Genomic DNA, 15,473 nt, shown 5'->3' on the forward strand with positions numbered 1-15,473 from the left:
TTCGAAATAAGTACGAAGTTCTCTGCTAACGTTTAAGTTATCACTTGACGTATCGAGTGTCGACAGTCGACAGCTGCTGGCCTTCGGCTGCTTTCAGTGCAATTCGAATTTTCGCGTGCGAAACGGTGGGATTTATTTTTTCTTTTACGCCTGCAAATGCGGAGCTCACTGTTCGTGTTCTTCCGCGATAAACTCTGCGGTAAATGAAACGATTTTCGGTGGGATGCGTTTATACGCGACGGTCATCCCGAAGATTTACGTCGAGTAGTTGGCCTACAAAACGTTTCTGATAATCATGAATCTGCAAACACTCTTTCAAGACTTCAATCCAAGGTAAAACCTCGCGCGTGAATTTACACGGATTTTCCTCAAATCCTGTATACGGATTAACGGCGAATTAATAATGTGCGATAACGAACTCTCATATATGGAGCATTGTGCAAAATAAATGAAAAAAAATATATATATGTAACAAGGAAGATTATTTTCTCACGGATACATTTCGATTCGAGATTCTCCTTTTTTTTGTTGTTAAAAGTCAGCAGCAGATCATTTGATATACGGATAAACTTGTCTATAATTAAACCATAATATGTCAATAGCTTAATTTTAGTTTGGGTTATACTTTATAAATAGGTCAGACGCGTATTTTAAACAAATGCCCGTCTCTCTTTATTCAGCAAATTTTGTCATTGTTTCGAGGTTCTTGACCTTAGTCGCGATTCATCGATTTATACATTAAAAAAAATGTATGTTGTGCAATCGGTGGAGTTATTTTTCCCTGTATTAAGTCATTTAATTGATAATTTTTCGAGAATACCGATTTCTACTATTTTTTTTTTCTATTTCAAGAAGTAATTTCTTAAAAATATATATAAAAATCAGATGTGTCTGTGTATGACAATTTTAGAGTATATTTCGATACTAATTTCTCTTAATTTTGTATTCCAGCAAATTTTTAGTGCATTGCTGTTTGATGATATTTACATCCCTGTTCGCTCTGCGACTGGATGGTTTCATAGAATGGAGTTATTGGTGCGTATTCACGCCGATATGGTTTTGGAAGAGTATGGTAATTTTGGGTGCTACCGTTGGAAGTTACGTGTGGTGGAGACACCCGCACGCCAGACTGGAAGGAGATGCCTATGTACATTACAAGGCGATGTTAATTACTTTGGCATTACACTTGATCCTGTTAATGTTTGAATTGTTAGTATGTGATAAATTAGAATCTGAAAGGCACCTTTGGATACTTGTATTTATACCACTTATCTTCATTTCGATAGTGTCAATAGCAGTAAGTATATCTCAATTAAACTGGAAGTTTAAGGCTGGAAGTATAAAACAAGTATAATTACTAGACTGTGGATCTTTATGCATTTACGAAGAAATTGGTTGGGTGAAATATAATATTGTAATGTTGTTTTTAATATAACAAAGTCATTAAGGGATGAAATCAATTTTTATGCTATTCCTGCTTCCCGCAATCAATGCAAAACATTTTTATTTTGCATAAAGATCTGCAGTCTAACAATTACAATTGAAGTTTTGACTCTGATATCGTAAACTAATTTAAAGTTATAATCATAAATTAACGTGAATATTTTATGTTTACAGGTATGTATTTGGGCTGCGAAACATGATCGATCGTTCGAACTCGAACTGTTCTGTGCGGTTAACGTACTGCAGTTTATCTTTCTGGCATTGAGGCTAGACGGTTTTATCTCGTGGAGTTGGGAAGTAGTGTTCGTGCCTGTTTGGACACTTTTGAGCTTGTCTTTAGTGGCTGTACTATACGCGATAGTATTCGCAGCCGTTTTATTAAGAGCACCGCAGGTTACTGCCAGACAGAGGCGAACATCTTTGAATTCTGCGTTGGCGTACACATTTCTTGTGGTTCCAATCTCAGTGTTCCAAGTAAGTGGAACGATTTCTGTCGATGAAATCGGAAACAATCGATACGTTTGACTAATGTTGAATTTTATTTGATTACAGGTGTTACTAGCAAACAAATTGGACGGAGATATTTCATTAAATTATACTACAGTAGCTATGCCGCTTTTAATATCCCATGTAACACTTATTTTTATGTCTTTCGACGCGAAAGGTGGAAATAGATGTAAGAAACATTAATTTCGTTGCATTCGAAACTTGAGATTATATGAATTGGTGTTAATCATTCATCTTAATTCATTTCAGGGTGGTTTGGCATTAGAAAAGATTTTTGTCATTTTTTATTAGGATTGTGCCCGTTGCTTCAAGAATATGGTAATATTTCGTACCAGCCAAGAAGCGATCAGGATCAACCACCATCCGAGCCAATGGTTTCGGATAAAAATGAGAAACACATTAAGAAAATCGACCTAACGAAACCTGTCGTACCTATAATTTCGATCGACATGCCCGATTGATTATTTTATCTAGGTTTGTATAAAAAATTATTACGTGTTCACATATTTGTGTGTTAAGATGTCGCACAGATTAACGTAATCAAATACTCTGTTATCAAATCGCTAACGAGACAACTAATCTTGCAGGATCGATTCAGGGAATTTGAATATTTTTATCGATATGACCTGTGGTGAATATATACCAAGAGCCATATCTTAACAGATAATAGACAGGTGCATGTATAATAGTGAAATCTATTATAAAAAGAAAAAAAAGGAAAAAACTATTATTTTCAGTGCGATACGTCGTAATGAAAATCTTGTTATTGTTAAACTCATTGTGCGCCAAGGCAATCAGAATTATCCAGTATAATATTATCCTATTTTGTTCCTGGGGCTGAAGCCTTCCGCAGTAACTGTGAAGATTTTGATAGGGAGAACTCTACAAAATTTTGTACGATCAATTAACTAAGGAGACCGGTGAGAGAAACGGAAAATTTTATTATCGATGCTAGACGAACGGCCCCTCGAGCAAATTTAGCAGTCGCAATGCTCAAAAAGAAAATCATTATGTCTCTTAAAGCTGCATCAATTTTTTATGTGTATTCAAACACTTAAATTAATACGTAGAGAGGATTTCTGCGACGCATGGATTTACTTCGACCTGTGTTATTTCACTGTTTCCGTTCAAACGAAACGCAGACGAATCGTGTTGAACCAAAAGCGAAGTAGGACAAGTTCTAGTAAGTCCACCGATTGCAGGTTTCTGGCGTAGAGTAAGTAATCGACCCGTCCATTTGTTTGATTGCTCCTTCGTAATGATATAAGATGATTGTCGACCTATTTTGTTATGCCTGTTAATAGCGAAGTTACGTAACGATAGTATTAACATTACTTTGCCAAAAGTAGCGGTTACAAAGAATGGTGAACATGCCTAAGCTGGTGCTAAAAATTAACAATACTTTAGACATGTTTTACATGCGATTTAAGACCTGTGTTGAAAATTTTGTTTAACTCTTATAATACACCGTGATTTGTATGAGACGAAGCTTGGTTTAGAATTACTTATACTTCGAACCGATTTACAATGTAAATAGCACGCCAGGTTACAGGATTAAGTAACGTTGTACAGGCCACATTTAAACAAACTGATTATGTACATAGTTAAGTCTCGGATATAATCTTTAGTTGTCTTAAAATTACTAAGTATTAAGTCGTATACATAAAAATAAAATAATAATATAGGACAGACGAACACTGTGAACAATATATACATATATATACATTTATATATATTGATCAGCTTCCCTTGTTTCTAATACGAGATAACAATACAAATTCCAGCATTGAACGAGACTTAACTGTACAATGCATGTAGCAAATAGAGAGCGAAGGGATTGTAAACGGAGTACGATGCTAAAATTATAATACTATATTGTCAGTTTTCCTTTTGTGAAAATACTTCGCATATAAGTATATATTCGAACCTTTCTTTTTTAAAAATACTTTTATGATTTACTACGCATATTTATGTCCGTGTTCATGACAAATAAGTTGACACATAATTAGAAACGAGAGCCATATATTTATATTAGAATAATTTTTGTACGTGTTCCTAAAATGTTTGCAATATTTTTTATTAAAATATTCATATATTGATATTAGCAGATAGTCATTTTGATGTGTGCGCGTCAAACATGTTCAAAGGGCTCTGTTACTTTAAGCGATGATACATTTAGGCTTAAATTCTTTTGTATGTTTACAACTCGTGTTAGTTGCTTAAAGGTACCAATGAATAATTAGTGCATTTCCTAATTGATAATATAACAAGTATGCGCCGTTATTATATACCAAATCATTTCAATTTTACCGTAATCGATTAAATGAACGGAGTCTTTCAACAAGCTGAGAGTTTAATACGATGGTCGGATATTGAAATGATTCCGAATTACCGTACGTACTATATTGTATACGTTTACGTTGAACGCGACGTTTTATACTGAAATTTTGTCGTGATCGTGGAGACTTCTGTTTACTAGAATTCAATCGAATAACATGTGCATTCGCGTCGAGAATGTCGAGAATAAACCTCCGATGAACGAAGAACAGATGCAACGTACCTGGTAATGTATGCCAATCTTTGAGCATGTTCATGATACTGCAAAAAAAAAGGAAACCATTCGTTCGATAAGTCGTGCGTTACGCGTAATGCGTGTGAAATTAAAACTTTTTAGGATACAAAGTAAACAATGCTGATTTTTGAATGTGTTAACATGGTTTGTTGTAAACGAAGCGTAAATTGTTGAAACATTATGTTCTTGATCGGCCTTATTGGGACAGGAGATCGGATATATATCGGCTGGGATACAAGACTGAGCACTTCGCATCTTTTAGAATAACATCGGTAAGATGTAAAATGAAAAAGTAAAATATTTGCGCGATGTTCAAAAACACAGGCGATTAAACGATAAGAGCATTAATTGTTAACGTTAATAGATACCATTAACTATTAAGTATATCCAATCATTTATTGTGTTATGATGTAGAAATAATGTACATAGTCTGTTGTATTACAATAACATTATTGACTATATTATTAATTATTGTATATTATACATATCTACCATGAGCGACGATCGATAAATAAGCAGTGGTATCATTTTATTTTATATATACACCACTCGCAAAAAGGTACCATTATAATCTAATAAAGTTTATATTTTTTGGTATTAACAGACACGAGCAATTTTTACAATACGTGGCTTTTTTCGTTCTTTTTCATCGAGTCGTGTAAAACGTACAGAGAGTTCGGATATATTTAACATAAGCATATATATATATAAATTAACGAAGACAATAACAAAATATGATTACAATTTTCCGCTGTGCTTGTTTCTCGTGAAAATTATCGATCTGATCCTAAACTACTCGGAGTATGAATATTTTTTTAACTGAAACGATTATACGTTACAGTTTCGAGTTTAATGACGATGATATTAAACAACGATTTTATATATAAATATCGACATTATGAAGCTTACAACACATACGATTTCTACATGGCGAGCTGAAATTATATTTCCGTGTTCTTCGCGTAATCGATTCATGTAAAAAATACGAATGGATGGACTATACAGTCAATACAGTCTAATTATCACTTATACGCACGTTTCTGACGAATGCGCGACACTATATATTGTCTGCCATTAATGTATCGTACAAATTACAAATCGATTTGATTACCACTAAAAACTTTCAGCACGGTATGTATTCAGGTACCCACGTTCGTCCAAGGTGCTGCGAAATCTTTTTCGATAATTCCGTCACGTCCAGTTCAAAGTCTTCTATCAACGACGTTTCCCACACGTATAGTATTCGCAGTCGTTTCGCGCATAGCGTGACGAATTCCAACAATCCTGAGCAACTGTGGTCAAGAAAAATAAAACCGATTAGCATCTAATGCATTTACTTCATGCAATATGAAGCAATAAATAATCAGGATTATTAAAGCAGAAACGTTACTGTAATCTATTCTTAAAATGAAGATACTCAAGATACATCGATACTCGTAATATAATTAATCTATCTATCCTATCTCATTTATCATCGTTATTGTATCTCGAATTTCTCCGTTCGAAAAACAGGTACATTTTCATGAAAGAACCATTAACCGTGATGCATGCAAAGAATTTAAGTAAAACATTATGCTTGCTGCGTTTCCTTTTTCATCTCATATGTATATCGTTTCTTCTTTTCGTCATCCTCGATTCTGCGGGATCTATTGTTTATTGTACGTACGTGATTTCACAATCGCCCAAACCGACGGCGCTTAGGCATGCACATCCTTCGGCGACAGACAGCAGTGCTCGGTCAAGTTTGTCCGGTCCATAAGCAGCGATAACTAACTCGACCAACCGAGGACATACGCAACCAATGCGTAACAATGTTGCTTCAGACGGTGCCTCTCCAAAATACAAGTGTGTTATAGGAACGTAGGGAGCGAGAAGCAAACTCTGATCGTCTTCGTTCGTCATGTACGACGATCTAAATTGTTTTAGTAAAACAAGACGCTGTTACGTATACTTGTGTAAATTAAAAAGACAATGAATTTATTATTTCTTGAAATAATAGAATCTCGAATAATAGAATCTCTAGAAATCTCGAATGTTTGGATCTGGTCTATCTACCCAGATAGCACAAAGACGTCTTTAAACGATTACCGAATATCATCCTGTAGTTAGGAAAAAGTGCACTCACAACACAAGGTTTATGTTCGGCAGTCGACTCGAAAATGTACACCAAGCTGTATCGCTGACTCGCGGAAGCGGCTTGATCTCCTGATGCACTTCCAATCGCAAAGTCTCCAATTGCATCTGTTTCTCGGAGCATAGCGCTAGTAACAATTCATCGCTGAGCAACGAATACGAGAGACATAATTCTCGCAGGTATCGACAATAATTGACTAACGCCTGGATCCCTGTAATACAAACGATTTAATAAATCTGTGGTGAAATCTTCGGTGAAACGTAAAACATTAAAAAGATTCAATGAAAAGAATATCGGTCAATCATTTCAATGTAGAGTGCAGACCATTTTTATTTTGTATGAATATACAATACCTTCGGGTAACAATCGCGGATATCCTTTTATACGAAGAAGTTGCAGTGTTTTCGAAGCATCTTCGTCCTTCCCGGATCGATCCTTCCTTTGCTCGATCCCTTCTTCGTTCGATATCTTCATTATGGTCTTGAATTTATCATTGTCGATCTCCAGAAGACCGGGCTTCGCAGTGCTCATTAGTGCCAGCATCTAACAACGAAGGTCAAGTAAAAATAGTATCTCTATGTTCATATTTCTAAACTGATTCATTATTGTAAGAATAACTTATAGACTCTATAAGCCCATTGTTTGTGGTCCCTTTTCATAGCTATCCAATTCAAAGTAATTGTATTGAATTCGTGCGATGAAAGTGTTATGTACGTATTTTAATCTTTTCCGATTTATTTGAATCCTCGTTGTAATCAAGCTTTTTAACATTACAAAAGTTCTACACGCCTTTAGTTAATTTGCCAATAACACATTTTTCAAATCACTTATATAACATATATTATAAATTTATAAAATATATTGTTACCTCCATGTTCTAATCATTTTTGCTGTTACAATCTCGTTCGAGTAACAACATTGAAAACTTTTAGAGGGCATTCCTCCCAATGAGCATATCGATCAAAGAAATTGATAAAACAAAAGTAAGATAGTTTTTTAGTTTGTGTCAACAGGTTTTGGTTGTAGACAAGTATCAATGAACAGAATGGAATGACAAATATTGTGACCGCAGTTGTGTATAGACAACACCTGACCTGCTAGTTTTAGCAGAGGTTTCCTTCGAGTGCTTCGAAATTCGATACAAGCATACGCGCAGGTAGGTAACGACACGGTAAAGTGCAGTCTGTAGTTTGAAAGAGGAGACAGTCTGCGGCTAGTTTGCGGTGACACCGTTCATTCCATTCATTTACGATGCTTGCTTGTGCAGGTTTATTTCACCCGATTTTTCCTTACAATTCAAACAGTTGCTAATTTGCATTTGATTAAAATGTTAGGAGACAGTAGACCCCCGCATTGAAACAGCGAAAGCGTTCGAGGTTCAAGAGGAGAAACTTAGCCGAATATTTTGAAAACTCCTAAATAATAAAATTATACATTTTTCAAAGAAAGTATTCGGTTGTGCAAATAATTAGACTCGTTGAACGCCGCTTGTTACCTTCCGATAAAATTCATCAAATAAATCCTTGTTTATTATCTTCGAGAAGGAATCTAGATATTTTATCCGATTATCCTTTCACTGTTTCATCTTTCACCTACTCATTTTTCTCATAAATGCATAACATCCGCAGTCTACTGATCACCCACTTGTTGTAGACAAACAAGAGCACGGCGAGAAATTGTGATTGTAAACGAGAAACAGTTAAAAACGAATGGGTTTGTTCAACCAAAGGTTCATCGATCCCTCGCCCGGATAAACGACCAGAAGATTCGAAAATGATTCACCGGTGTATCACAAGTTGCGGTCACCTGTCCGTCTACACACTCGAGCCACATCGTGAGCTTTTCCGGACCCAGGCCTAGGGCTTTATTCATGCAGGAAGTAGGTGAAACGCAGCCAGAAGCGGTGAACCCTACAGGAAACACGAAATTCGCGCGTTGACTCGACAGTGCCACGCACCTCGGACAATTTTCGTTCAGGGTGCCGGTTAACGAGTACAGCAGGCAGCCTCGGCGGGCTCTGCGCGACTGTCTTCGCGAGAGTTAGCCACGCGAAGGGAACGGGTGCAAACGGTGTCTAGGAAAGAGAGAGTACATACTCCGATTGAGCTTGGTAGCGAGAACCATTGGCTGCCGCGGCCTTCGCGAAGGAGGTGCAGAGAAAAAGCGAAAGGACGACTGGAAAGGCATGTGTAATCGTTGTGCAACGAGCCAGCATTGATCGGATTGGGACCACGGTAGGCTCGCGGCGGTTCCCGACGACTAGGGCATGCACGTGCTCGGTACACGAGACGCGCTGTAATGAATCAGACGCGCAATGTTGTTTTCACATGAAGGATCCAACCCTCGGACGACCGATCATTCTTACAAACCGGATTGCGGATCTTCAGTTTGTAGAAAGCGAACAATATGATACACGAGACTGCATTGCATCTAATACAATAATCTGATCTTCTATAGCGACGTCGCACAGTGGGCCAGAAACCGATCTTTTTGGACAAAAATCTGCCAACAACTCAGTTTTTCATCGATTCAATTGGAATTTTTTTTTAAATGTTCGTGAAGGTCGACTGTGAAATCGTGAAATCGTTAACTCAATTTTAACTCTATTGGAAATTAAACATTTCTTCAGACCTAGAACATTTCCATTCACTATAATTTTTAAAATTTTATGGATACGGAATTGGGGTATAATAGCTCATACAATACTTAAATGTTTAGTAATTGATTAGATACCGACATATTCAATGATGTAAACAATATTTTGAACGCCTCAGAGTCGCCATTCGAGTACAGTAAAAGCTCCTTCGTTGTCCAAAAGCCGGGGGTTTGAGCGGACAACGATCGTGCCCGGACACTTTTTTTGATTTATAACTGCGTCTAGATATCGCGCCGACCGCGCAAGCGAGACTTCGGTAGAGAGCCGAACATAGAGAAGGACAGAATGAAATACGGATCGTTGAATTGAAATACAGTTCAAAGAATGTCCCATACGCTGTTCTTCGTTGCCTTCGAAGCTTTCATCGTCGATTAAACCACTAAATACAGTTGAAATTATATCGTGTTTGGTGTCATTTTAATCAGAGATATGCCAGAAATAAGCTAGTGAAAGTCCCATAAAGGAATAATGGAAATTAAGAAGTTTGAGTATTCGATTCACTCGAGTCAATGTTGAGGTGTTCACACCGATATACCCGAGCCAACATCAATCGTCGCCGCCCTGCGGAGCAACTCGGCGTTGACAGGCAGTGGAGTGGGTAGGCACTGGACAACGATCGTGCCCACGATTCAGGACAACGAAGGAGCTTTTACTGTACTAAGGGTTAAAGAGGAAAAGCCATTCCTTCCAGGTTCCAGTTTCTTGTAACTGACGAAGTCTACCTCGCAGGCTACCACGCAAAAGTGGCATGAAAATGTTCTATTACTTCCCGTTACACAGTATATTAATCTTTAAAAAACACTTTATCCTTTTTGCAATAATATATATTATATAAGTCGAATCCCCCCGAGTTCCGCTGTAACTGCGTTACATAAAGAGACGAACAATTACATATGTAAAAGAGAATTAATTACAAGCTAATCTCTTATTGCAATCAAAAATTGTCAACCACCGCGCAAGATATCCTCTAATTCAAATATCGTGAAACAGTAAAAAAGAAACTACGGGTAATAGACCATGTTCTACGAGTAGCTTTATATGTTTAAAGTGTTTCTGTTTTAGCTTGCCCGAGAAGAGCTACATTCCATCGCGACTTTTCGATGGACGCCATTATGGAATAAAACCAAAGATGTTCCTACACGAAATATCATAATAGGCAGCATCGGTGAAATATCATAAATAATTATTTAATAGTTCGCGGGATTATATATAACAAAATGTTTGTAATCTCTAAAAGGAGGTCATGGACTTGCCGGAGTCCGTTGCCGGTTTTCCCAGTAGACCATTCACGTGTTTTCTGTTGCGACTCACGTGTATCACGAAGAGAAAGGGAACTGATATAAATTACTACCTAATTAAACATCACCTGCCAAACGCTCAGTTCTAAAGAACTTGAAAATATTTCCCTCGTTATTCCATTCCGTCTCCTGTATGGTCACTTTACTTTTTGTTATGAAAAAACGACCGGAGGTGAAAACAATAATTTGATTTAATTGTCTATCGATTATAGCTTCTCTTTAATTTAATTAGATTTAATTAGAAACAGCCTGTAAGCTACAGTCAGCAGCAATAATAAGTGGACACCCTTAAAAATCGCATAACTTTTTATAAATTGGTCCAAAGGACTTGAATTTTTTTAAGATGTCAGACCGGCTAGTTCGCTAGAGAATAAGTAAACAAAAATTTATTACGATTGCAATTGGTAGGAATTATACAAAATTTTAAAAAATGATGTTTTGTCAACTTTTTTATCTGGGCCTGTAACGATAATTTAAAAAATGCGTTTTATAGATTTCGGTAACAACATTGCAATGAGCTATAAACGTTTGTTTTTTGTTTTAAGGTACATTATGTTAGGAGGTACGCTAATTAAATGAAACATGAGAAGCGATAATTACCTGTTACCCTGGCTGAGACTGAATCTTCCGTTCCTCCAAAACGGTGATCAGCGTGTAATCGTAGGCCGCGCGACACAGGCGAACAGGATGCTCGAAAGTAGTAGGCGCAGGAAAATCGTGTTTATTGGAAGCGAAACCCATTTACTTCTGCAATGGCTGGTCACTAGCATCAGATTTGGATGTCTCTCGAGCTTCACCTGAAACAAACACTCGTAATGTTACCATGCTGCGATTGAACAATATCAATACCACTCTATCAATAACATTAGCTGATCAATTATACATGTTTAATATGCTCCACTCTTGAATTAGAAATTTTTTATGTTTTAACTGTAAATGAACTGAAGAAGTTCAAGAAATTTCGTACTTGCAGTTGTTGGGCAATACAGTACCGAAAATCAGTGTACAGAAATTTTGTTGGAATTCGTAAGGGACCTCGCGATACCATCGCTGGATTAATCTCTTTAGAAATCTCGGAAAAGAAGTTTTTCTTTCGTGGAAGATCTACAAGAACCTCCGATCGGTCACCGGGAACGCGAAAATATGTGCGGGATAATCTAATCATATGGCGATCGAGTTACTTTTCTAAGCTGATCTCCTCGTTCCTCGACGCTATCGACTAATTGCAAGTCTTACTATTACAACTTTCTTTATCTATAGATAAACCGTGAACATTGTTGAAAACGTCGTACCGATGTTCATCAACGGACGAACAAAAAGAGTATTTCTTTTACCAGTACATACTTCGGAACAGTTGCTATTACTTTTTCGGTGCACACCCCCCCCCCCCCCGTCAGTGGTGTGCAAAAAATGCTCGCAAATATTTTCGCTGCCGGTTCCTGCAAACCGGTCTCGACCTAGTACACAAGCTTACAGTTTTCCTTCTGCCACTCGCGACGCCGTCGCACGCTACTAACACCTGATACACGTGTTACCGTGCTCACGTGCGCCGCGGCTATTGCTACCTGTATGCGTTCTATAGATACTCCTGCACGACTATCTTATACAGGGTGTTTCAGAAAGTGAACGATCCCGCGGAAACTATCGAACCGAATACACTCCGAATTGGCTCATAGATCCGTTCGTATGTAAATCATGCGTACACCTTTAATCGAGTAGCAAAGGAAACATTCTACACTCCTCAAAAGAATTAAGGGTTCACTTGTGCGAACCCGAAAAATTGCTCCCACTTTACGTGATCATAACTCCGTTAAAAATTGCCGTATCGATATCGTTAAACAATGGTTTGAAAGCCTGAAACCTCTAGTTTCACATGCTCTGTTTCAGATTGTTGCTATGTCGGTTTTTTACAAAGTTATAACGAGATGAAGACAACATTGACGGTTAAGAGAAATTTTGTGCAACTTTGAAACATCACACGGGGAGCAACAAAATTTTTTGATAAACCGCGTTAATATCATTTGGAAGGGCTATCTTTCTTGTGTTCATTGTGTGGTTGTTGAATATTGTGCGATTTTTTTCATTCGAGTTCCAGAAAGCGAAAAAATCGTCGTAGAGTCTTGTGCAAAAAAGCAATAGAAAGAGTGTTTCTTTCTTTTCAAGGCACTCCTTCTGTTTTTTCAATTTCATTAAGATTTCGATGTACCAGGTGTTTCTGGAAATATGCTTAAAAAATGCTCAATTTCCATTTTTCCTTTAACTCGCTGTATCTCGGCGAGAAATGATCGTAATAGTATGATCCGAACGTCAGATTGAAGCAGACATTCTGCCGATTCGATTGAGTACCCCATGAATTCGCTGCGGCAATTTTTGTGCTCGGTACGGTTAGTGTTAAATTTGATTCTCTCGGAGACGAAACTTTGACTTTACATGCATTTTGTTTTACTAGCAAAATTTCAGGTCTCTTTTTCAAGATTCCAAGTTTTGTTTCGGCTTGCTTTTACATTCAGATTCCCTCTCCGTTTCCGACTAAACCACGAGATTGGAAACACCCTGTATATCTTCGACGCGACATGCGTCATCGCCGTCGCAAGACGTTCCCTCCGGTTCCCATTCTGCGAAATATGTATATCGAGTACTGAATTTCTCGTATATCAGGCGTGGACGAGTCATTTAGTTTGACGAAAAATGCGATTCTATGATAGACCTCGGTGCAATTCGAGCGAAACGAAAAATTTCCATAGAACCGCTCGCTCGGTACCCTTCCAACGTCGAACGACGCGCAACCACTGTGAAACGATTTAATTTCGTCGACAACAACTAGAAATAGAATGTATATTTATTTATTTCGATCGGATACTACGGACGAGCGTTACGTAGAATTGTATGTACAAGAAATTTTTTCAGGCCGTTTACCTTGTCCGAGCCAATTAATAAGATTTCGTTAAGATTCGATGAGGGTTCCGCCTCGCGTCTTCTATTCTCGAAGCTCGCATCGCTTTCGGTCTATAGTCTATGTAAGTAATCGGACGACGAATTTGTTTGAAGAAAAAAGAAAAAAAGAAATCAGTGATGAAAATTTTATCGAATACAACGATATATTGGGTTGGCAAGAAAGTAATAAAACCGAAATTTTTTATTCAAGCAATGAACTTTAATCAATAAAATATTTTCTGCCATCTTTCTGGCAGCTTCATAATTCCGCGCCCACAAAACTGCATAAAACCCTTATCGGCAAAGAACTGATCCAAGTGTGATTTCATGTCATCATCATCGGTGAATGTTTTACTTTTTACCATTGTGTTTTGCCGCACACACACACACATCTTTGATAACACGTAAAAAATTATTCCGTCCGGACATATTGCAACATTTATTCCGAAGTTTACAAAACTCTTTGAATGATAAAACATTCGCTGAAATCGCACTTACATCGGTTTCTTGCCGATAAGGACCAGAAGTTTTATGAGCGCGGAATTATGAAGTTACCAGAAAGATGGCAGAAAATCATCGAACAAAATGGATAATATTTTATTGATTAAAGTTCATTGCTTGGATAAATCGCTTTTATTTCACAATACCGAAATTACTTTCTTGTCAACCGAATAGAATAAGTTCAACGATATTCGACGGATATTCCATGCCTCTACCAATGTGTTTACTATTTCCCGTTACCCCGTATAAATACGTCTTGTTGGTCGTTGCTCATTACAATTTTAGACCATAACGCAGTCGAGCGGTTACAGAGAAATAACTGGTGTTACTAAAGGTAATTTTTTGTAAAAAAAAGAAAAGAAAATGAATGAATACTGGAGCGAAGGAAATGTACGAAAGAGATCTTTACCTGAACGTGTAGTTCGTGACACGATAAACCAGCATCGAAGTGACGTCTCCGAGCGATTGAGAGCGACTGAAACAGACTGAAATGTATTAGGCTATTAGGCTCATTGTCATCAGATGCGTTCGGTGTTCGGAAGCGGTACAATTTCAAACACCTCTGCAATCAATATATTTATATAAGAGTCGTTAACACGACGATACAGATCTCTGTTCGAAAAATTGGTTAGGCACACACGCAAACGATATGTACGTCAATGATCCTTGACGCGTTTCGAGATTACATAAATATATAGGTTAATACAAATGTGAAGCAGGGTTCTTTCGTATGTAGAATTCTAGAATTAAATTAAACACGTTTCTACGGAACGCCATCTTTCCTTTACTCGGAATTTGATAAAATTTCTTTACTGAGTTTATTACTTATGAAAAGAGCTTTTCGCCGCATATTCAAGTTCAGAGTAAAGATGATGTGTCGTGTACATCGCTTATATATAGATCAGTAAAAATGTGACGTCACAAGATAATTCCTAAGATAATTTCAAAATGGCAGACACGGTAGACCGACGCTTAAAATGTTGTAAATGTGATCGATTTATATGTAAAAAACATTCTGTAACCTGTATAACATGCGAAAGTTGTTAAATATGGCCGGGTGCTTCTTTCTATTTCACAGTAGTGAAATAGATCTTCAAAATCACGATTTTGTCGTTCCTTACAATCCTTTACACAAGTTTGCACCGTTTTTCCAAATGTTTACGAAATAATGCATAAATATATTTGTATACCTCGCTTTTATATCGCTATCCATAATTTTGAATTATCTTGTGACGTGACTTGTGGGCAGCAGATACTCCGTTATCTTGGAATAAGTATTAATCCTATGAGATAATACTGGATAATACCTGATAATACTAATTTTTAGCCAAAAAAATCTTAGCGTTTGAAATATTTATTTCGCCAAATATTATTCACCTCTGCTGTTAGACTCGCAATAAAATGACGGGGATAGGAAACGCGATATCG

At 37.2% G+C, this 15,473-nt stretch overlaps 2 protein-coding genes across 6 annotated transcripts; one reads left to right on the forward strand and one right to left on the reverse strand.

Moving 5' to 3' along the window:
• The first annotated feature begins 62 nt into the window (after positions 1-62).
• LOC143207709 (transmembrane protein 185B) lies at positions 63-5,125 on the forward strand. Its single transcript, XM_076421461.1, has 6 exons — positions 63-333; positions 952-1,297; positions 1,618-1,917; positions 1,996-2,119; positions 2,200-2,424; positions 2,538-5,125. The coding sequence occupies exons 1-5, from the start codon at positions 296-298 to the stop codon at positions 2,409-2,411; spliced, it is 1,020 nt and encodes a 339-aa protein (XP_076277576.1). The 5' UTR covers positions 63-295; the 3' UTR covers positions 2,412-2,424; positions 2,538-5,125.
• On the reverse strand, positions 4,898-14,734 carry LOC143207715 (F-box/LRR-repeat protein 3). Of its 5 annotated transcripts, none has more exons than XM_076421473.1 (6): positions 14,455-14,734; positions 11,211-11,407; positions 7,010-7,199; positions 6,648-6,867; positions 6,189-6,434; positions 4,898-5,814 (listed from the first exon to the last, which is right to left on the reverse strand). In XM_076421473.1, exons 3-6 carry the CDS (start codon positions 7,197-7,199, stop codon positions 5,646-5,648), a joined length of 825 nt encoding a protein of 274 aa, XP_076277588.1. In that variant the 5' UTR covers positions 11,211-11,407; positions 14,455-14,734; the 3' UTR covers positions 4,898-5,645. The 5 variants fall into 5 exon arrangements, with proteins under 5 accessions (XP_076277588.1, XP_076277589.1, XP_076277585.1 ...); XM_076421474.1 differs by lacking the exon at positions 14,455-14,734 and adding an exon at positions 11,955-12,107; XM_076421470.1 differs by lacking the exons at positions 11,211-11,407; positions 14,455-14,734 and adding an exon at positions 8,463-9,074.
• Positions 14,735-15,473: the final 739 nt, after the last annotated feature.

The sequence above is a fragment of the Lasioglossum baleicum genome, chromosome 4, assembly GCF_051020765.1.
Source record: "Lasioglossum baleicum chromosome 4, iyLasBale1, whole genome shotgun sequence".
NCBI lineage: Eukaryota > Metazoa > Arthropoda > Insecta > Hymenoptera > Halictidae > Lasioglossum > Lasioglossum baleicum.

Coding starts and splice junctions, on each gene's coding strand:
- LOC143207709 (XM_076421461.1), top strand. CDS start 296: ATGAATCTGCAAACACTCTTTCAAGACTTCAATCCAAG. Junction 334..951: donor TTTCAAGACTTCAATCCAAG/GTAAAACCTCGC, acceptor TTTGTATTCCAG/CAAATTTTTAGTGCATTGCT. Junction 1,918..1,995: donor TTCCAATCTCAGTGTTCCAA/GTAAGTGGAACG, acceptor ATTTGATTACAG/GTGTTACTAGCAAACAAATT.
- LOC143207715 (XM_076421469.1), bottom strand. CDS start 8,528: ATGAATAAAGCCCTAGGCCTGGGTCCGGAAAAGCTCACGATGTGGCTC. Junction 6,868..7,009: donor TCCGCGATTGTTACCCGAAG/GTATTGTATATT, acceptor TTTGTATTACAG/GGATCCAGGCGTTAGTCAAT. Junction 5,815..6,188: donor TTGGGCGATTGTGAAATCAC/GTACGTACAATA, acceptor TCTTGACCACAG/TTGCTCAGGATTGTTGGAAT.